General features: G+C 38.8%; 1 protein-coding gene across 1 annotated transcript; it reads left to right on the top strand.

Annotated features, from left to right (window-relative positions):
• The first annotated feature begins 430 nt into the window (after nucleotides 1–430).
• On the top strand, nucleotides 431–23,178 carry LOC121420952 (autophagy-related protein 13-like). The gene is made up of 13 exons (XM_041615511.1): nucleotides 431–535; nucleotides 3,273–3,429; nucleotides 4,368–4,448; nucleotides 15,311–15,430; nucleotides 16,069–16,300; nucleotides 17,026–17,122; nucleotides 18,428–18,541; nucleotides 19,283–19,471; nucleotides 19,926–19,992; nucleotides 20,297–20,392; nucleotides 22,042–22,152; nucleotides 22,439–22,555; nucleotides 22,904–23,178. Exons 2-13 carry the CDS (start codon nucleotides 3,331–3,333, stop codon nucleotides 23,003–23,005), a joined length of 1,425 nt encoding a protein of 474 aa, XP_041471445.1. The 5' UTR covers nucleotides 431–535; nucleotides 3,273–3,330; the 3' UTR covers nucleotides 23,006–23,178.

Genomic DNA, 23,178 nt, shown 5'->3' with positions numbered 1-23,178 from the left:
CAAAAACATTTTATGAAACGGAATATTTCATACTTCTTGTACATGTACAGTGTAAATGTTATAGCAATAAAACTATCTGACTAAAGGCTTTAATTTGTTCCTGTTTATATATTTTTTTATAGTAGCTAGGCCTTTAAGCAGTCCATGTTATGATGATGCTGGTGACGACAGATAATGATGATGAAGGTGATGATGAAGATGGTGATGATGAAGATGATGATGGTGACAATGATGATGACGATGATAAATAGTGATTATGAAGATGATGATGCTGATGTCTAATGATGATCATGATTAAGTTGATTACGATGAAAAAGATAATGAAAATGATGTGCATGATGACTGGCGTACGTGTGAATTGTGAGATTATCAGTAAAAAGGGAGATCCCCTCAACCGGGACTGCGCGCATGCGCTCTTCGGGCGCGGTCATATAAATACGTACATGAACTTTGTAAACATATGATCGGCCGTATATTAATTTTTATTAGGACATCTTGTTTTGTGAATTTTCCTCCATCAACTTTTACTGAAGCCGTAAGTAGTGGATACCGATAATTATATTGTTTGTGTTTATAGGTTTGTTGTAAATCTGGAGTTGTTTCGCCCTCTCTGACTTAGATCTAGCCTTTCTTTGCTTTGGAACCCGTCTTGATAACGTGGCAATCATGGCTGCACCTCAACATCAAGTACGGTACGGTACCGTAGGCGTAGTGGTAGCCGGGCGGACGGGCCAAGGCTGGGACAAAGCTCGGCAGTCAGGCGCAGGGACGGTGGTGTGAAGTTGTGTATGGCAGTGGCTGAGTCCAAAGACAAAGTCCTTCACGTGTAGTCAAGTAGTAGATCTACTGACTGTGTTCATACTTCGGGGACAGTGATAACATATACCTATATTACGAATAATAAAAACTATATTGGCACTGAAAGCATATTACGAATGGACAAGATGGATATTCAACGAGAGCATTTTAATTATGGCCACCACCTGTTTCCTGCCATGCCTGCTGTCAAAGTTGCTGTCTCACACTCGCAGTTAACTTTCTCTGCGTTTTTTAAGAACGAGCGCCCAAGGCGGTCGTTTATTCAATCCCTTCTGGGACATTGATCGTCACCGCCCGATCTCTTGCCCTCTTTCGACCAGATGCGGTCATGTAAGCTGGCCTGGCCTGGATTGCATTGCTGCGATCGGGGAAAGTCCCTGCATTAAGTTGTATAAATAATGCAATGCGCAATTTATTTCCGGTATTCAATATATTATTTCATGCTGTCAATACTGTGCAATTGTAGTCTAATCATTACAAAAAAATCCTATTAAATTTCGCCAATCCTCTGGAATTGTACGCCCAAATGAAAATCAACTTGTGACCGAAGGTAAGCGCTACTATCGACATCAATACCGTACTGTCCGAAAAAGATGCATTTTTAGTGTTTTTCCGCACATTTCCCCGTCGAATTTCCACTGCTTTTTTGTCTTAGATATACTGATATGCAAGGTGATGTCAATGCATTTCATGTGCTGATTGCGATGTACCTAAAAAATATGTTTATGCACGCCTGTTTTCTTGTTTCTGCAATCATTTTCAAAGCGCTAACGTTCGCTGCTGTGCGTTGCTTTTGATAAAGTGACAACATCGCAATGGGCAGTGTACAATTGATTTCCGCTGACCATCAGTGATAGCGTGTTTTACACCCGGCTTGATGGGCGTCAGCTGTCAGCGCCTGTTTCTAAAAGGATTAGCGGTGATGGTCTTTGGCCCAAAGGAGGGGATTCGTTGAACGTCCATTTGTGATAGGACCATAGTGATATGTACATGTAGTCTTGAGGACTCCATGATGATGTTTTTTTTTATATTTTGACACGTATTTCTTCATCATCATGATCATGGAGTCTTGAACCACTGCCCATGAGAGACACAAAGTTTAAAGGGATAAAATTTATTTCACTATATAAATGGTAAAAATGAGACGTTTCTTACCAGACCTATCTCCTGTAGATCCCTCGATCCGTTTGTCAGCAAAGCAAAGACAAATAGACCTGACCCTGGCCTTGAACCGCTGCGTTATACTGAACATCTGATCAGCGATGCCGTTTTGAAGAACAATTTATAGATACAGAGATGCGAAGTTCAAAGACCAGCTCTGGGTGAGATTTTCTGTGAATCTGAGTGAGATCACAGACATTGTGTACAATGTATATGGGGATAGGCTGTGATAGTTGCGTGAGACAAATTTGAGGGGATGAACAAGAGTCCAAAATGCTTGAGTCTCACGCATAATGCATGAGACTTGGTAGCTCTGTAGATAAAACTTATTATTTCACGGATACTAAAATTTTAGTATTTGTGAAATAATTATTTATAAATTGTTCTTTAAATTGCATCGCTGATCGGAGTGCCAAAAGGAAGCGGTTCAAGGATCAGGCCTTTGGATTGTTGACAAACGGATCGAGGGATCTACAGAAGATCGGTCTGGTAAAAAACGTGTCATTTTTACAATTTATAGTGAAATAATTTTTATCCCTTTATACACCTTTGGCTCATGAAGGTTCATACATGTACAAGTATGTGTAGATAAATTCACTCCTACAAACTGATTTCACCCTCTAACTATGGATTTTCTTTGAAATCCATCTTTGTGTACATGTGTCTCTTATACATATATAGCAGGCGGTTCAAGACTCCATGATGAAGAAATATATGTCAAAATATTAAAAAAATCATCATGGAGTCCTCAAGACTAGGACGGTCACCCGGGGGCCACTTACATTGACGAGTGGATACCATGCACGACCAAAAAACGTAAAAGGGATGTCTTTTTCACGATAGGGCACGTAACAGTCATTATCTCAATAAACTAACAAATATCCTTAAAATCTGAAATCAGTTCATGACCCTAAAATTACCCTTTTGACATCCGACATGTAACTTGGATTAGATTTCAGTTTCTTTAGGATGAGTTCAGTATTCATGAAAATATGGACAAAAGATTGGCAAATTTGTCACCCATGCTGGGATTGATTGCTTTAGAATGAAATGGTCAATTTTACAACTTGTAAAATGACCATCCCACCTTTTGTGTAGCCAGTGTTATGATACACCAAACAAGATTTTTTTTTTTTTTTTTTTTTTTGTAAGCCAATACTAGATCTATGGGTGTACTTGTACATATGTGAATCTATGCCTAGCTGTGAAATCAACCAAGTGATTGCGCCAGTTGCGTTATTGTAATTGTTGAAGTTTAAAACCATTTATCATCCTGTTTTTTAACTGTTAAGGTGAAACAAGTGCTTCTAACAATTTTATTGATTGCAAATGAGCTTCAGATGAGCAGTGATGATGGGAAGAGCTATGGACGGTCAACAACCCTCTCACGGAATCACAGAGAAAGAGGAAAGAGATCTCAGGAAATTCACGAAATTTCTTGCTTTGAAGGTGAGTGGGCATCATCATTTGTTACCAGCTTTGTCAGTAGCAACAGCAATACCCCCAAAAATGAACTTTTTGGCCCAAATTCACAAAGGTAGTTTTGAGAACCCACACTTGAGTCCATGGTTTATGCAGATTTCGTGTATAAATTGCATGTACATGCATAATTAAGCGCGTATCAGATGTCTGTATAAAAAATGTCCAATGCTCATGCGCGCTTTTGTTACAGTGCGCCAAATTGATTCCTGGCACCATGGTTAGATACGCTATTTTACTCGTGAGTCCACTGTTTGAAGAATGGACTCATTATTCAAAACAGTGGACTCATGAATAAAATAGCGAGGATAATATGCGCGGTAAAATAAACGTAATTTATACAGGAAATCTGCATAAACCATGGACTTAACCGTGGGTTTTCAAAACCACCTCTGTGTATTCGGGTTAATATGTCAAAGGGCATAGGGTTCAAGTTAGGATTGTAATAGAGTTTTTGGTTCAGAATATTGTGAAGATAAGCTTAAGGGTCTATTTAGTTTTGAAGGTTAGAATTTGTTTTGCTTCACATGCAGATTTTTCATCGGGGCAATTGTCGTTGGAGCAAATGTCATGGAACTGCTGAAGCACATCGTAATTATCTTTAAAATGATATATTTGTCAAAACTGATCAAATATAACCCATAAGGCAGAATGTAGAAAAAAATAAGCAAGAGGTTCAAAGAATACGGAGAAACAAGGTTTGAAGTTCAGTGTTCACTCAAGCATGATATGTGTTTACTGTGTTATCTCTGTGAATCTTCCAAGCTGTGTGTCATTTAAAATGCAACCTTGAAACTCTGAAAAGGTTCATTTTGAAAGGAGATTCCGTAGAGCAATCGACATTAAAATTCAATTTAAGATGAAGACAGGTCATTGTTAAGTGTTGTTGCATTTTTTTTCTCTCACAGGCAATACAAGTGATAGTGCAAGCGAGAACGGGAGAGAAGACTGATACAAGATCTAAATCAAATACAGATGGTACTGATTGGGTAGGTGATCTTGAAAATGATATTGAACTTGTAGGGATCCCCTTGTATTGACTTGATCCATTCATACTGGAATCAGGTTGGTGTTTGTCCATTATGAATTATTTCATGCATTGTGATTCAGAAAAAGTTTTGAGCATGTTCAAAATTTTCTGCAGGCAATTCAGACTTGTGTGCACTCTTGCAGGCAGTGGAGATAGAAATGTAATAGTTACCCACAAGTCACCTGCAAGGCTTGCACCGATTGATGCGACATCCAGGCGCGGATCCAGGATTTCGTAGGGAGGGGGGCCCAAATTCGACCTGATTTTGGCGCCCCTGTGTATTTTTCGGGAAAATGGCGGCCCCCATAGGCGGCGTAAGCGGGAGGGACGTGTCCCCTCCTAAATTTTAGGTGGGGGACGGTCCCCCCTAAATTTGTTTTTGATAAACTTTTTTTTTTTTTTGGCTGGGCAATTTGTTCTCCTGGTTCCCCCTAAATTCACGTGGACTCCCCCTGAAACGTGTGTTGTCCCCCCTAGGTTGATGGCCTTTTTTTTCTTTTTTTTTGCTTGTCAAAAATTTTTGGTTTAGCAACTCCTAAAATTTAGGTTGATAACCTTTTTGGGGGGCGCTTGTCCAATTTTTTACCTGTGTCCATCCCAAAAATTCAGATGCACACCCCCTAAATTTTTTGGCTTCCGCCGCCAATGGCGGCCCCTCCCCCCAGGCAATCATAAGTGCCTTAAATGCAAGTTGAATTATATATTTCATAGGCACATGAATCAGGGGCGGATTCAGCCTTCGCCAATAAGGGGGCCCGGAAATATTTTTTCAGCCACATTTTCCCCGATCGCCCGGTCGAAGGTGTTTTTTTTTTCGTTTGTTTCTTTGAAGGGGGTCGTCCTATAAGTCACCTCTTAGCTTTATTCTTGAAATCAACATAAATGTATAATATCATAATCCTTATTTTATAATGACTGCGCGAAGCGCGAGCAATTTTTTTTTGAAATTGTATGTATTTTTTCCTAAAATTTGAACATTCTGAAAAAAGATGTGCCTGCAATACTGCGAACGCGAAGCGCGAGTACAATTTTTTGATAAACGTTTTGAACTGATTGGAAAGGTAGGCCTACCAGTCCTGTTAAAGACTGCATACAGTTAGCCATGAAGACGTTATATATTTCAACAATCAAATAATGCGAGCGCGAAGCGCGAGCTGAAAATTTTTGACATTTCTACATAAAGAATGGAAAACTTTAATCAGTTTTTGTAATTATGAACAGGATAGCTATACAGTATAACTAAACAATTGATGCGAGCGCGAAGTGCGAGCGGAAAAATTCTAGATTTAAACCTAGAACGGGACACTCTATTCATGTTTCCTAAATCATGAAAAAGATGAGTAAGAGGGGATCTTCCTACATTAATAATGCGAGCGCAAAGCGCGAGCAGAAAATGTTTGTACACGTTTTAAACTGATCGAAAAGTGCCTTTTAAGGACTGCTTGCAATTTGCCATGAAGACATTACATATTTTACAATCAAATAAATACGAGCGCGAAGCGCGAGCTCAAAATTTTTGACATTTCTACATAAAGAATGGAAAACTTTAATCAGTTTTTGTAATTATGAACAGGATAGCTATACAGTATAACTAAACAATTGATGCGAGCGCGAAGTGCGAGCGGAAAAATTCTAGATTTAGACCTAGAACGGGACACTCCATTCATGTTTCCTAAATCATGAAAAAAATGAGTAAGAGGGGATCTTCCTACATTAATAATGCGAGCGCAAAGCGCGAGCAGAAAATGTTTGTATACGTTTTGAACTGATCGAAAAGTGCCTTTTAAGGACTGCTTGCATTTAGACATGAAGACATTACATATTTCATTAATCAAATAATGCGAGCGCGAAGCGCGAGCTGAAATTTTTTGACATTTCTACATAAAGAATGGAAAACTTTAAATACAATTTACTTAATTACAGAAAAAACAATTCGAATCTGTACTGATTCCCAATATTTATCACACACAAATCCATTATTCCATAAACTAAAGACTCTAACAGTATTTGACATAGATACACTTCAAAGTTTACTACTTATCAGTTTTTGTAATCATGAGCAGGATAGCTATACAGTATAACTAAACAATTGATGCGAGCGCGAAGTGCTAGCGGAAAAATTCTAGTTCTAGACCTAGAACGGGACACTCTATTCATGTTTCCTAAATCATGAAAAAGATGAGTAATGCGAGTGCAAAGCGCGAGCAGAATATGTTTGTATACGTTTTGAACTGATCGAAAAGTGCCTTTTAAGGACTGCTTGCATTTAGCCATGAATACATTACGTATTTCATGAATTAAACAATGCGAGCGCGAAGCGCGAGCTGAAAATTTTGGACATTTATACATAAAGAATGGAAAACTTTAAATACAATTTACTTAATTACAGAAAAAACAATTCGAATCTGTACTGATTCCCAATATTTATCACACACAAATCCATTATTCCATAAACTAAAGACTCTAACAGTATTTGACATAGATACACTTCAAAGTTTACTACTTATGTTTAAGTAAGTAAATAACATGCTCCCACCTACCTTCATTCCACAATTTTTATTCTCTGAATACATCTATTCATTCATACCCTACTCGTAACTCTTCAAATTTCCATTTAATCAACCCCAAACTGCTTATTGCGCAGAAATCCATAAGACACCATGGTCCAGATTTGTGTAACTCTCTACCAGCAGAGTCTGTAAAACAATCTTCGTCTCTTCACTCATTTAAGGCAAAAGTTAAATCTATGTTATTATCAGAATATTTGAAGTAAAATTTTTGTGTCATATCCTTTTTATCGTGAATTTATTCCTCCTTCGATTTAGTCATTACCAATATCTTCATCATGACCACCATCATCTCCATGGCCTTCATCATCATCATAATCATCATCATCAACATCATCATCATATCACCGTCACCCTCAGCTTTATCATTTTCATCTTCATACTATAATATTGCATGAATTCATGTTTCGTATTTGAAAATATATGCCAATTCTGCTTTATAAATGTATTAATTCAATTAGTATAAGTTTGGGATTGTCATTTTTTCAAGCAATCTGCTTATGATGACAATCCTCCTGCAAATTGTGAATATCATATAGTTAATCTTTTTTTCCTGGAATTATTTTTTAGTACTCATTATTTATGATTCATGCCAAAAAGCTAACATATGTTTTTTATGTTTGAAAAATGTATTACGAATGTTATGGATGCAGAAGATAACAATAAATCAAATCAAATCAATTAATGAGAGCGCGAAGTGCGAGCGGAAAAATTCTAGATTTAGACCTAGAACGGGACACTCTGTTCATGTTTCCTAAATCATGAAAAAGATGAGTAAGAGGGGATCTTCCTACATTAATAATGCGAGCGCAAAGCGCGAGCAGAAAATGTTTGTACACGTTTTGAACTGATCGAAAAGTGCCTTTTAAGAACTGCTTGCAATTTGCCATGAAGACATTACATATTTCACAATCAAATAAATACGAGCGCGAAGCGCAAGCTCAAAATTTTTGACATTTCTACATAAAGAATGGAAAACTTTAATCAGTTTTTGTAATCATGAACAAGATAGCTATATAACTAAACAATTGATGCGAGCGTGAAGTGCGTTTTGAACTGATCGAAAAGTGCCTTTTAAGGACTGCTTGCATTTAGCCATGAAGACATTACATATTTCACAATCAAATTATGCGAGCGCGAAGTGTGAGCGTAAAAAAATCGAGATTTCGACCTTGAACGGGAAACTCTATTCGTGTTTTGTAAATCATGAAAGGGATGAGAAAGGGATCTTCCTAATACGAGCACAAAGGGCGAGCAGAATTTTTTGATATTGTGATCTGAAACTGGATAACTGAATGAAAATGCGCGCGCGTGTTTCAGATTTACACCTAGAATCTAGGCATTCTAAACAATCTTTTATCATGAAAATAAAAGCGAGCGCGAAGTGCGAGCTTAAAATATTTGATATTCCGATCTGATATTTCAAACACTTTGTAGGAAACTTGTAAGGTGGATATAAATCGCACTTGATAAAGAGCTGATATGTTTCATTATTACTTTAATTTTGAGACATAGGACCTTGACATCCTTAGGATATGTTATCATATGAATATAATGACTATATATCTTCCTATTCATCTTGCTAAGCGCGAGATAAAACAAAAGTGACAATTTAATTATTAAATTGATATCTTAGTATTAATGCATAATGAGGGCGCGGAATCTGATATTATGGCCTGAACACTGAACATTTCAAGCACCTTTTTATTCATGAATAGGATGCATCATTAATTAGTTGATATATTTTTAACCATTAGCCGAAATTTTTGATAAACTGTCATGAAAAGGGGATTTTAAGTAATTTTTTATACAATCAATATTGAGACATACATAACCCGCCAATCAAACATGCAAGCATAGCAGCGCTCGCTGATGCGTTTTGACAATCAGACCTGAAAAGGGATATTTTGAAAACTTTATGGAATACATGGAAATCATAGGTACCTGATAAATCAAAATTCGCGAACGCGCAGCGCAATTGGAAAATGTTAATATTCAGACCATAAAACTGACATTTTTACAGAGCACTTTTTAAAAATCCATATGTAAATCACAAAAATTAATGAAAGTTCGATTTCCAAGGAGAAATATGTTTTGTATACTGACTTCCAAACTTGATATTTAAGCTCCGTGTTGAACAAGATATGTGGATCACTTAACAGGCAATGCGAGCGCGAAGCGCGAGCGAAAATTTTATGTAGTGACATAAAATATTTATTCCAAGTCTTCCTCTCATCTTATTTGATTAATTCGTCTTCCTCCTTATCTTTTTTCTTTTCCTTCCTTATTCTTTCTTCCCCCCTTTTTTGCTCTACCAATAGGGGGTCCGGGCCCCTCGGGTCCCCTCCTGGATCCGCCTATGCATGAAGAAGAGGCAATTGAATAATGGTTTTATAATGATGTGTTCATGAATAAATGTAATATCACTTTAAAAAATAATCGATGCGAGCGGGAAACTCGATCGATTTCTATTTTAACCATTTGATGCTTTCAATTCGTTTAACTTTTCATCAGAGTAGGCCCTGCTAGAATTATGTGATCTGTAAGTGTTTGGATATATTATATAATCTTTTGTTATTCGCTTGAATTCCATTCAAAACAGTGAGTTGTCTTGTCAATCCTAATCAACAAACATTGGCTCTTCCGCTCTTCCAACAATCATATAAAGTATCAAAAGGTTATGCATCTTATAATCTTGCTCAAATTTTATATACTCCAAATAGATTTTCAAAAGAAACAAAATGCGTGTAAACGGTGTATATAAAAAGAATATAAGATACTAGAGATAAATTACTGTAAAAATATACTTTACTGTCAGTGTCTTTATAGATATGAAAACAATGCTCTTAAGTTCGCATCATTTTGGACGATAAGTTCTTATCTCTCTCTTTCATACAATACTAGTGAAACATGAATTCCAAGGTCCCATGTATCTTGTATACATCAACTATTTCAAGATGTAACAAAAAAATTGAACCCCTGATTTGGGGTTTAAAAATTGAACCCTGCGGTTGGGGTTCATTTTTGCACCCTGCGGGTTCAAAACTGCACCCCTAAATATCAAATTGAAACCCTAGGGGTGCGATTTTGAACCCGCAGGGTGAAAAAATGAACCCGAATCGCAGGGTTCAATTTTTGAACCCCAAATCAGGGGTTCAATTTTTTAACCCATAGGGTGCTGATTTTGCATCAACCTTTCGGGGTTCAATTCTGAACATTTATTTCTTAGTGTTTGCAAGTAAACTTCAAAATTTCTGTAAATAATATCTATCAATATGTCCATCAGTGTTGTAGTCAAGGCTCAAACCTCCAAGGCCAAGGCTTTAATACCCAAGACCAAGGCTTCAATCCCCAAGGCCATGCCTAAAAACCTCAGGGCCAAGGCATTTCAAACTTTCAATACATGGAACAATGAGCCAACAACAAGGCGGCAGTTCGAATATCAGTTCGGCGCCCCTACATGTAGGTCGATCATCAATTTGACCCCCCCTTCGAACATCATTTTGGCATCCCTTCGAACTCAATTGCCTTCCTTTATTCGAATATCATTTCGCCCCCCTAGCTCGAGTATCAATTTTGCGTCCCCCTAGTTAGAACATCAATTCGGCGCTCCCTAGTTTGAGTATCAATTTGGCGCCCCCTTCCTCGAACATCGATTCGGCCCCCTCCCTAGTTCAAGTATCAATTTGGCGCCCCCACTTCGAACATCATTTCGGCGCCCTCCTAGTTCGAATATCAGGTCGGCGCCCCTACATGTAGGTCGATCATCAATTTGCCCCCCCCCGTTCGAACATCAATTCGGCCCCCAGTTCGAACATCATTTTGGCATTCCTTCGAACTCAATTTGCCTTCCCTAGTTCGAATATCATTTCGCCCCCCTAGTTTGAGTATCAATTTGGCGCCCCCCTACCTCGAACATCGATTCGGCCCCCTTCCTAGTTCGAGTATCAATTTGGCGCCCCCACTTCGAACATCATTTCGGCGCCCTCCTAGTTCAAATATCAATTCGGCGCCCCTACATGTAGGTCCAACATCAATTTGGCGCCCCTAGTTGAATATTAATTTGGCGCCCCTACATGTAGGTCGATCGATTGGCCCCCCCCCCGTTCGAACATAAATTCGGCCCCTAGTTCGAACATCATTTTGGCATCCCTTCGAATTCAATTTGCCTTCCCTAGTTTGAATATCACCCCCCCCCCCTAGCTCGAGTATCAATTTTGCGCCCCCCTAGTTCGAACATTATTTCGGCGCCCCCCTAGCTTCAACATCGATTCGGCCCCCCTCCCCAGATCGAGTATCAATTTGGCGCCCCCACTTCGAACATCATTTCGGCGCCCTCCTAGTTCGAATATCAGTTCGGCGCCCCTACATGTAGGTCGATCATCAATTTGGCCCCCCCCCCTTCGAACATCATTTTGGCATCCCTTCGAACTCAATTTGCCTTCCTTAGTTCGAATATCATTTCGCGCCCCTAGCTCGAGTATTAATTTTGCGCCCCCCTAGTTAGCACATCAGTTCGGCGCCCCCTAGTTTGAGTATCAATTTGGCGCCCCCTACCTCGAACATCGATTCGGCCCCTCCTAGTTCGAGTATCAATTTGGCGCCCCCACTTCGAACATCAGTTCGGCGCCCCTACATGTAGGTCGATCATCAATTTGCCCCCCCCCTCCAACCTCATTTTGGCATCCCTTCGAACTCAATTTGCCTTCCTTTATTCGACTATCATTTCGCCCCCTAGCTCGAGTATCAATTTTGCGTCCCCCTAGTTAGAACATCAATTCGGCGCCCCCTAGTTTGAGTATCAATTTGGCGCCCCCTACCTCGAACATCGATTCGGCCCCCTCCCTAGTTCAAGTATCAATTTGGCGCCCCCACTTCGAACATCAGTTCGGCGCCCCCTACATGTAGGTCGATCATCAATTTGCCCCCCCCCCCTTCGAACATCATTTTGGCATCCCTTCGAACTCAATTTGCCTTCCTTTATTCGACTATCATTTCGCCCCCCCCACTTCGAACATCATTTCGGCGCCCTCCCAGTTCGAATATCAATTCGGCGCCCCTAAATGTAGGTCCAACATCAATTTGGCGCCCCTATTTCGAATATCAATTCGGCGCCCCTACATGTAGGTCGATCATCACTTCGCCCCCCCCCCGTTCGAACATCAATTTGGCATCCCTTCGAACATCATTTCGGCGCCCTCCTAGTTCGAATATCGATTCGGCGCCCCTACATGTAGGTCCAACATCAATTTGGCGCCCCTAGTTCGAATACCATTTCGCCCCCCCCTAGCTTGAGTATCAATTTGGCGCCCCCAGTTTCAACATCAATTTGGCGCCCCTACGTCGAACATCAATTCGCCCCCCCCCCCCGTTCAAACATCAATTCTGCCCCCAGTTCGAACAGCATTTTGACATTCCTTCGAACATCATTTCAGCGCCCTTTTGGTTCGAACATCATTTTCTTTCCTCCTCTTCTTTTTTTTTCTTCTCGTCCTTCCCCTCTTCCTCTCCCCTTTTCTTCTCTTCTTTCCCCCTTTCTTTCTTTCTTTCTTTCTTTTTTCTTTTGTTTCTTCCCTCTTCCTCTTTCTCCTTTTCCTCTCTCTTTTCACCCTCTTCCTCTTCCCCCCTCTCCTCCCTTTTCTTCTCTTCCTTCCCCCTCTTCCTTTTTTTCTCTTTCTTTCCCCTCTTCTTTTCTCCTTTTTTCTTCTTTTCTTTCTCCTCTTCTTTTCTTTCCCCTCTCTTTTTTTCTTTCCTCCCTCTTCCTCTCTCTCCTTTTTTTTCCCCTCTTCCTCTTTTTCCCCCTCTCCTCCCTTTTCTTCTCTTCCTTTCCCCTTTTCTCTCTTTTTTCCTCTTCTTTCTTCCCTCTTCCTTCCCTCTTCCTCTCTTTCCTTTTTTCTTCTTTTCCTCTCTCTTCCCCCTCTTCCTCTTTTTTTCTTCTCCCTCCCCCTCCCTTTTTCTTCTCTTCCTTCCCCCTCTTCCTCTTTTTTCTCTTTCTTTCCCCTCTTTTTTCTTTCCCTTCTTTTCTTTCCCCTCTCTTTTTTCTTCTCTTCTTTCCTCCCTCTCCCTCCCCCTTTCTTTTCTTCTCTTCCTCCTTTTCTTTCCTCTTTTTCCTCTCTCTCCTTTTCTTCTCTTCCTTTCCCCTCTTCCCCTCTCTCTTTTTTTTCTCCTTTTCCTTTCCCTCTCTTTTTCCTTCTCTTTCTTTTCCCTTTTCCTCTCTCTTTTCCTTCCCTTCCTTCCCCTCTTTCCTTTTTCTTCTTTTCTTTCCCCCTTTCCTCTCTCTTTTTCCCTCTTCTTCCTTCCCCCTCTTTCCTCTCTCTCCCCCCTCTTCTTTTCCCCCTCTCCTCTCTCTCTTTTCCTTTTTTTCTTTCCCCCTTTTCCTCTTTTTTTCTTCCTTTCTTCTTTTTTCCCCTCTTCCCCTCTTTTTCTCTTTCTTTCTTTCCCTCTCTCTTTTTTTTAGCCGAAGGGGGGGGGGGGCCAAGGCCCCCTCGGCCCCCCCATGGATCCGCGCCTGGCGACATCGTCTTTACTTACAGATATTTCAAAGATGTCTTTGTGTCCTTCATATTTCTTCTCATCTCTCTTTCTCTTTTTCTTGCAGCTTGAAACACTTGTATTAAGCATGTTTGCCCCCTGAAATGAAACAATGTCCTTCTTTTATATACTTGTTAAAAAGAAAAGGTAAATCTTACCTGTTGAATAATTGTACTGCTCAATGAATAAGCCTGTCTTTCATGTTCATGTTCTATGTTTTTTTTTTTTGGGGGGGGGGGCGTTTTACTTTTATTTGCTTTTAATTGTTGTTTTGTTCTACCTGTCTACTGATTTGGTTTGATTTTGAGATCTTTGTATTTCAATCTCAAAGTTGATTGGAACACATTGTTTTGTTGTCTCACCTGCATAGCAGAGTGAGACTACATGTATAGGCGCCGCTTTTCCGACGACGGCGGCGGCGGCGTCAACATCAAATCTTAACCTGAGGTTAAGTTTTTGAAATGACATCATAACTTAGAAAGTATATGGACCTAGTTCATGAAACTTGGCCATAAGGTTAATCAAGTATTACTGAACATCCTATTAGAGTTTCATGTCACATGACCAAGGTCAAAGGTCATTTAGGGTCAATGAACTTAGACCATGTTGGAGGAATCAACATCAAAATCTTAACCTGAGGTTAAGTTTTTGAAATGTCATCATAACTTAGAAAGTGTATGGACCTAGTTCATGAAACTTGGACATAAGGTTAATCAAGTATCAGTGAACATCCTGCATGAGTTTTACATCACATGACCAAGGTCAAAGGTCATTTAGGGTCAATGAACTTTGGCCGAATTGGGGGTATCTGTTGAATTCCCATCATAACTTTGAATATTTATGGATCTGATTCATGAAACTTGGACATAATAGTAATCAAGCATCACTGAACATTTTATGCAAGTTTCAGGTCTCATGATTAAGGTCAAAGGTCATTTAGGGTCAATGAACTTTGGCCGAATCGGGGGTTTCTGTTGAATTACCATCATAACTTTGAAAGGTTATTGGTCTAGTTCGTTAAACTTGGACATTAGAGTAATCAAGTATCACTGAACATCCTGTGCGCATTTCAGGTCACATGACCAAGGTCAAAGGTCAATGAACTTTGGCCGAATTGGGTGTATCTGTTGAATTACCATCATAACTTTAAAATTTTATGGATCTGATTCATGAAACTTGTACATAACAGTAATCAAGTATCACTGAACATCCTGTGCAAGTTTCAGGTCACATGATCAAGGTCAAAGGTCATGTAAGGTCAATGAACTTTGGCCATGTTTGGGTTTTTTGTTGAATAACCATCATATCTCTGTAAGTTTATTGGTCTAGTTCATAAAAAGTGGACATAAGAGTAACCATGTATCACTGAACATCTTGTGCGAGTTAGAGTAGTTTTCAAAGTCAGCACTGCTGCTATATTGAACCGCGTGATGCAGGTGAGACGGCCAGAGGCATTCCACTTGTTTTATTATCAGAAATGAATGTAAAAAGGGAGTAGCCTAGACAGGCCAATGGCTTTTTGTTACTCCCTCACATCCCATTCATTACTCTGTTTTTATTGTTATTTTTTGTCTAAATTGTACAACCGTCGTTGTTGTACTCTATCGCATTAACTCACTATGTATCGTACCCTGTTTGTAAGAGATGTGAAATAAATGAATTTGAAATTCGAAATGTTAACATGTATGTATTATCATCATTATGCATTTTTACTTTATTTCAGTTCAATCTGGCAATTCCCGAGAAGGCCAATGTGAAATCACATGCCAAGAAACTTTTAATGACGGAAATACCGAGGGCGGGCTATCCTCTCAACGTAGAAATTACCCTTGAAACAGCAGAGGTAAGCATTAGTGTAAAGTTGCATGTGTGTTCTGGTTTATTGTACGTTCCCGGGTTCCAAATCCGTTCCTCAGCAGAAATTGAAATACATGTATGTACAATTTATCATTGCAGATTGATAAGATAAGTCTGCTGTCGAACCCTTCTCTCGAGTTAAATTGGCCTGAATACACAGCCTACAATGACATGTTTACTGAAGGCCTAAAATGGAAACGGCAAGTTTTTTATGTGCTAGACTTTTATAAAGACCCACTTGCTGAGGAGAGTTTCAGTCGGGGTCTGTGCCTACAAACTACATGTAGGTAATTCAGGTCATCAAGCTACATATTACACTTAAAACTTATGGAACCGTTATTTTAAGTTTTGTAGAAAATGCAGATTTCATTCCTACTGACTTTAATGCAAAAAAAGATATCCACAGGCCCATTACCCTTCAGTCTGCATTTTTACATTTATTGTATGGAAGCAGATGAGACATTTCATCTATTATATTTCATTCTCCAGGGTGATAAGATGGTCCTGGAATCCTGGAGCCTCGCTGTGAACCGTTCCTGCAATCCTAACACCAAGATCGATGTGTACATTTTATTTTGTGGTCAAAATATGACATTTTATTCTCATTCCTTTCTTTTTCTCTAGGGTGATAAGATGGTGCTAGAATCGTGGAGCCTCGCTGTGAACGATACCTGCGACCCCAACACCAAGATTCACTACACCGTATACAACCGAATGGGTCTCCTCCTCAAGTCACTGATCTGCGTATCAAGGGTTACTCCAGCATATAGGATAGCTAGAAGACAGGGTACCGGGGACTATAGGATCTTGTCAAGGGTGTTCTTTGGAGAGACAAAGCTTGCGCTGCTAGGAGAAGGTGTGTGTTTAGTATTTGCCTTTTGATACATTGTGTAAGGTTTCTGATTAGATACAACTTGAGATTGCACAGTCTGTTTGATACAAGATTTCTGATTGCTTGGATACAACATGACATTACTCAAAATCGTTTGATACAAGGGTCCTAATTGGTCAGATTTACCATTGCACAATCCATTTGATTCAAGGGTTGTGATTGGTCAGGTACAACTTTCCATTGCCTTTGCTCAATTCATTTGATGTATATACTGTAAGTAATCATACTTTAATGAAGAAAGACTGACAAAAAAATTCCACAGAATAGTCTTGGCAATGAATAGCAAGACATGCATGTTGAAGGGAAAAAGATTGGCTGAAAAAAGGGTGAGAGGAAATTTTAGAATTCAGGTGATTGTTTCATAAAGCTGGTCGTAAGTTAAGAGCGACTTTAAGGACAACTAGTGATCATTTCTTTTTGTATACACCAAAAGGTTCATTGGTGATTGTTTAGGGCATATTAGGATCACCAGTTCTTAAAGTTGCTCTTAACTTACTAACAGCTTTATGAAACACCCTCCCTCCCAGGATTTGAGATCATTATGATTTTTGCAGCATACAATGTATAATCCATTGACTTTGTAGGCAAAATCTTGCAGAGCTTTTTCTGAGTGAGGGCCAATCATTGTTTTTTTCTCCAAATTTTACACAATCCCAGTTTTAATCATCTTTTTTTTTGTTTTTAAAAAGATTTCAGTACGATTCAAGTTGGTAGCGTACCCACTCCCGTTGGGACTATCATAGTCAACGTGGCTTATAGGACCAAACTCACTTTATCAACATCTAGGTAAGTTCATAGGTCAAAGGACTTAAAGGTCATTAAACCTGGGGGGTGTTTCACAAAGTATGACTTAAGTCGCACTTAAATACTGACGTGTACATGATATGCAACGCACGATCTTATTGATAGATACGCAGTTGTGCGCGTCCTCGTGGCACTATCTGACCAATGCGGTCAAGCCTTTCATACTGTGGCGACTGGATCATGCAACTAGGTATTTAAGTGCGACTCTAAGTCATACTTAAATCTTTTGAAACACCCCCAGGTGGGTGTTTTATAAAGCTGATCATAAGTTACAAACAGGTTTATGAACAAATCATTGGTCATCCTTTCTTAGAAGCTAGATGCACGACAGTGAAAATGTAGACTGTATCATTTACCTCAAGAAAAGATCACCAGTCGTTTGTAAAATCTGGTAACTTAAGAACAGCTTTATGAAACGGCGACCTGAAAATATATATTTTGGATATGATAAATGTCATTTTTGGAATGGTGGAAAAAATTGATACTGTATATTTTGGGCTGATTTTCAAGGTTTAATCGTCTTTTGAACAACCACTTCAAGCATAACTGTTTTGCCATTTCGTTTACTATTCAACCCTATGAAAAAACCCACCTTCCCCCAAAGTTGCTGAAAATTCAGATTTCACATCTTTATGTCCATAAAAAATGACCATAATTTGTCTACAGTTAACTTTAAAGTATGTTTATTTTATTCTTATTTGAATTACCAAGACATTGAGGAGTGTTCTCTTCTTCCTTGACTGTGAAAAACAATTTCTCGAATTCCCTGTAATTACAGGCACATTTCATGATGAGTTGGGACACTGAGGATGAACAGTGGCTCGCTTCTTCAGTCCTTTGTCAGATCAGGACCCCGTCTTACAAAGAGTTGTGATTGATCCGATCAACCGCAACTATGGACGGCCAGCAACGTCAACATCTTACCTTTTATGCATGTTTGTTAAAAATATTTTCTAGCTATGATGTATATTCATCCATTCATCGTACTCTTGAATATTCACTGTGTTTCTTTTTGTTTACAAAGGACATTGTGCAAATTTATGGAGAAGAAATTGTGACACAGATGGATTTCCATAGAGTTACGATGGATTGGATCAATCATAACTCTTTGTAAGACAGGGCCCCAGGATCCGGTTTTGTATAATGCGTAATGAAAACAAATTTGCAATAACGATTTATAGCTACCGAAATCATTCAATTTGATTGGCTCTAGTAAATGTGTTAGAGATATTTTACATTTGCTAATATAACAAGTCCTAATGTGTAATCTGTGTGTTTTATTTTCAGACACATTTCAAGAATAAGAGGACCTGTCCCTGTCAAGGATGATCATTACAGTACCAGTCCTTCCCATAAAGGTCCAGGACCAGCCTTGCCTGTGGGAACCAAGCCAATTATTGGGTGAGACATGTTGAATCTCCCAGAATTCACTGTGGTATTGATATTAATAGTGATAATTATTGTTTTTATTGTTGGTGTTGATGGGGACAATGAAGATTGAATTTTGATAATTAATCTTCATCTCTGATAGCGTTGAACAAGAAAATCTTTGTTGATTATTAACCAGATCATGGTAATGGTGGTCCTGACAGTAGTACATGTATTAACCTTGGAAGTCATGGTGGTGGTGATGATGATGAGGGTGGTGGTGGTGATGATGATGGTTATGATTATGATTATATAACAAATATTGATGATGAGGATGATGAGGATGATGATGAGGAGGAGGGGATGATGATGATGATGATGATGAGAAGGAGGAGGAGGGGGAAGAGGATGATGATGAGGAGGAGGATGATGATGATGAGGAGGGGGAGGAGGATGATGATGATGTTGATGATGAGGAGGAGGGGATGATGATGATGAGGAGGAGGGGGAAGAGGATGATGATGGTGATGATGATGACGATGACGATGGTGATGATGGTGATGATGATGGTAATGGTGGTGGTGATGATGGTAATGGTGGTGGTGATGATGGTTGTAATGTTGTTCAATTTTTACACTATATCACAGACCCAGGTGACAAATGTAACCATGCTGCTCAGACGTTTAAAGTGAAATGAATGTTTATGCATTTTAAAGTTCTTTTCAAGTGGCTGCTCCCTTAAATTTTATCTTATGCTTTCCTTTTTTTTTTTAGAATTGAAGACTCCAGTACAACCTTGGAGAGCTCACAGGATTACATCATCGGGTCCTTCTCCACCACTCCTCCTGATAACTATGTCTTCCCTTCACGAGGAGACCAGACCACTCCCAGTCCAATCAGAGGGCGGGGCTTAGCAGAAGACAGGGGGCGGGGCTCAGCAGAAGATAGGACCAAACCACTAAGGTAGTGGATATTTTTTTTTTGCTTATTAAGAAATAATGTTACCGATAAATAGTCACATGTCAAAATAATAAATGATGTAAACTATGGTATTCCTGTATGAAACACAAGTTATCTTCAATGATTCTGTTTTCTAAAGTACACAACTTCTTATTTCCACAATGTTTCTCCATTTAGCAATTTTGCATCAATATTTTTGTAAACAAGATTATGCCCAAGACTTAAATTTTGCAACTTTGTCTGTCTGTTTGAATGAAAATTAAATGAACATTATGGTCAGTATTGTAACTTGGTAATGCAGTGTTTACTTACAGTGCAGTGAACTCTGGTTATGATAATTGCTCTTGGGCAATTCCTTGAAATAATCAATCTTTTTGTATGTACCTCATTTTCTCCCTCTTTATTTCACTTCATGCACTGTTCTCTACCCCCTCTCCCTCTCTCTCTCTCTGAATAGTTCAAATAGTTTTGACCTCGCTGGGAAGCTAGGACCCTTTGCAAGTCCAAAGAATGTTGGAGACTCGGTGAGTTCGGCATTTTCACTTTCACTTGTATTGTTTATATTAGTTCGAATATCTAATATGCACCATGAACACGATAAACGTGACAGTTTGATTAAGATTCTCATTGTACACTTCATAATTTCTGTGGTAGACACAAGAATATCCCTTTATTGTTGTTGAATAATGTTTTTATTGCATCAAATGTAAAGCGTATAAATCATTCAGACCAGGAACCAGTAACAGATAACACCTGCAATATGATATGCCTTTGCAACTTCTTGTTTTCTGATGATGGAAATATCTTGGTGTTCAATTTTCATTTCAGGAAAGCCTCATCTCTGATGACATTCCGTTTGGGTCCTTACTCCAAGAGGTTGGGAGTAGTACGGCAGATAAATTCATCCTCACTACTAATGATGATGTAAGTTTGAATTTTCGAATCCAGGCATTGATGACTTATGAAATAGGAATCTCTTTTTAACGTGTTTGGCCATGGTGGCTCAGTGGTATAGCATCCGCCTCATGAACGGGAGGTCGTGGGTTTGATCCCTGGCCAAGTCATTCCAAAGACTTTAAAAATGGGACCTCCTGCCTTCTTGTCAGGCCAGGCGCTTGACGTATGAATATGAAGATGGAGAAGGGTAATAGTAACATATTATGTTATGCAGGGCCCGCTGGAAGAACGGCTTCCAGCTGAGAGTGGCTACCCTGGGTAAATAAGAGTTATTATTTCATCAACATTTATCATTTGACAAGTTGTCAGATCCGAACATTTGCTGTGTTTCTGTCCGACTGTTAACGGCTTGTTTAAACAGACTTTGTTTGATAAGACATGACAAAGTCTTTTTGTGAGACACTCCTCGGGATTGGACATGTATTTATACCCCTGTCAAAGAACATATTCTTGATTTATGTCTTGGGAGCGGCTTATGTGGGGGCACATACCTCCGGGCAACAGTGCTAAATATCACTTTTGTGCCCCCTGACCCACATGCCACTCCCACATTTCTTTGCATGTTTGTAAAGTGTAATTGTTTTTGTTTTTTTCTGTGATGTAATTTGTATGTACTTTTTTATATTGGTCAAATGAATAATAATAATATACAATTAATGCTCATTTATGAGTGTGTTATGACGATGCAGCACACTCGAGGGTATTTACAATTATGCGAAAGCAAGAGGCGCTTGCGCCGAGTGCTTTTGCATAATATTGTGAATGCCCGAGAGTTGCTCGCATCATCACTAACATCACGAATCTTAAAATGTGCATTAATTGTTTTATAAAACGGGTCGGCAAAATGAATTTTTCATTGAAATCTTGTTCAAATCCCTCCAACTTGTGTACGCCTGTTAATTATGACATCACAGGCGTATCTACTATGCGCGCCTAAGTAAGCGCATCAAAATCCTAGCCAGCCTCTTTTACTGAACGCGTATCGGTTTATGCTGCACAAAAATTGCACAGTGCTGCACAAAAAATGCACAGTGCTGCACGAAAAATGCACGACTGGAAGGTTGCGCATAATTAAAGCATGAACACGTGACTTGAATACGCACTCACCATTGGCTACATCCTTGAACCCGTTTTATAATAAATAATAATAGATAGACTTTAAAACGGGTATATAGGGATCAACTGGGCAGAATATTGCAAATCTTGCAGATCAAACTACTTCCCTAATTAAAAAAAAATGTTTCATTAGAATTTGCATGCACATTGTACGTGAATTGAGAAATTTCTTTAATGTGTTTGATAATGCATTGCCTTTTTAACATATTCTGGTGATAAATATTTGCGTAGCAAACTACTTTATCAGTTTTAATCCAATGCTAGTGAGGCTTGGCAAACACATTGATTTTCGAGGACAGGATACATTATTCAATTGTGTCATCTTCACTGATATTGGACATATATTTAGAAATATGTGATCTATTTAATATCATAACTTACATTTAGGGAGGAAATGAAAAAAAAAACTCTTGTGAAAGAAAACCTGAATTTTCTCCTTTTACATCTTTTCGGCATGTTATAAATGTCAAAATTTGTTTTCTATTTTTCTTTGCTCTCAGCCTACTAGCCAAGACGGTGATCAACCAGACTGGACAGGATTAAATCTCTCACAGCATTCTAATAAATCAAGCTTGCCATCAGATAGCGATGACTTTGTCATGGTGGATCTCGTGAGTATTTTTGTGTCTTGAGTGCCTTTATCAGTAATTTTAGGGAAAGTTCTCAACATTTCAATGAATTTGAGCATACAATTTAAAGACAAAAAACAAAAGAAGCAAAAAGTCAATATCATTTTTAAAATCAGTGCATTGTCTTATATTGTAGAATAACAGCACAATGTACATATAAATGTAGCTTGGCCTCTGGCAAAACAAGTACTGGCATCAACGAGAGTAAAATGAATGGTTTGTTAGTTGATTTAAATTTCTCTCTCGCTCCCTTTCTCTCATATTTTAGAATCCAGCTTTTGCCAAGACAGATTCTAGTAGTGACATTGTAGCGTTCTGCTGCCAGTTTCAGCAGGCTCCACCTCTAGAACTCTTTGAAGATCAACCAACACTTGGAGAAACATTGGTAAAAAAAATAAATCTTTCTTTTTAGTTGGTTTTGTCTTTGTCCTTTGCTTCATTTTCTTTTTGTTAAGTTATTTTTGTTTTTAGAAGTGAGAGAATATTTCTCAGTTTTCAAAAATAATATTTATATTTTCCTTAAAAATCCTCTTGAATAATTGCATCGTCTTTGAATAACATAAATAGCCCTTCTATAGCTTTTTAATAGTTATTGATATTTTCCATAATGGCATTCCTACCTATTTCTCATTTCGTAACCCGTAAACAAGAAATTTGGTAAACTGCTTTTGAGTTAGTTAATGTCCATTTTTTCACATGGATTGTTTATAGTATTCGTTCTGTTCCCTTTCAGAGTAACCTACCGGAGAAGCTCGCACAGTTCAAGGAGAATGAGTCAGAGTTTGATGCGTTTGTAGCAAGCCTTCAAAGGGATGTTGATGAATGCAGTGACTGAATTATTACTACTAATTGTTCCATCAACATCGTCATCGTGATAACCTCATCAAGATGAACCTTCCATCATGCCACTCCTCCTCTTGTTATTAACATTAGCATCATCGTCATTATCATCATCACCATCATCATTGTCATTATCCACATCATCATCGTCATTATCATCACCATCAC

This window comes from Lytechinus variegatus, chromosome 9, assembly GCF_018143015.1.
Source record: "Lytechinus variegatus isolate NC3 chromosome 9, Lvar_3.0, whole genome shotgun sequence".
In the NCBI taxonomy this organism is placed as follows: domain Eukaryota; kingdom Metazoa; phylum Echinodermata; class Echinoidea; order Temnopleuroida; family Toxopneustidae; genus Lytechinus; species Lytechinus variegatus.
This window is presented reverse-complemented; position numbering and strand designations above follow the sequence as displayed.

Excerpts from the sequence above, each read along its gene's own strand:
- LOC121420952 (XM_041615511.1), top strand. The coding sequence starts at position 3,331 with ATGATGGGAAGAGCTATGGACGGTCAACAACCCTCTCACGGAATCACA. Across the intron at positions 16,301-17,025 it reads GCTTGCGCTGCTAGGAGAAG|ATTTCAGTACGATTCAAGTT; the intron begins GTGTGTGTTTAG and ends GTTTTTAAAAAG. Across the intron at positions 19,993-20,296 it reads CAAAGAATGTTGGAGACTCG|GAAAGCCTCATCTCTGATGA; the intron begins GTGAGTTCGGCA and ends TTTTCATTTCAG.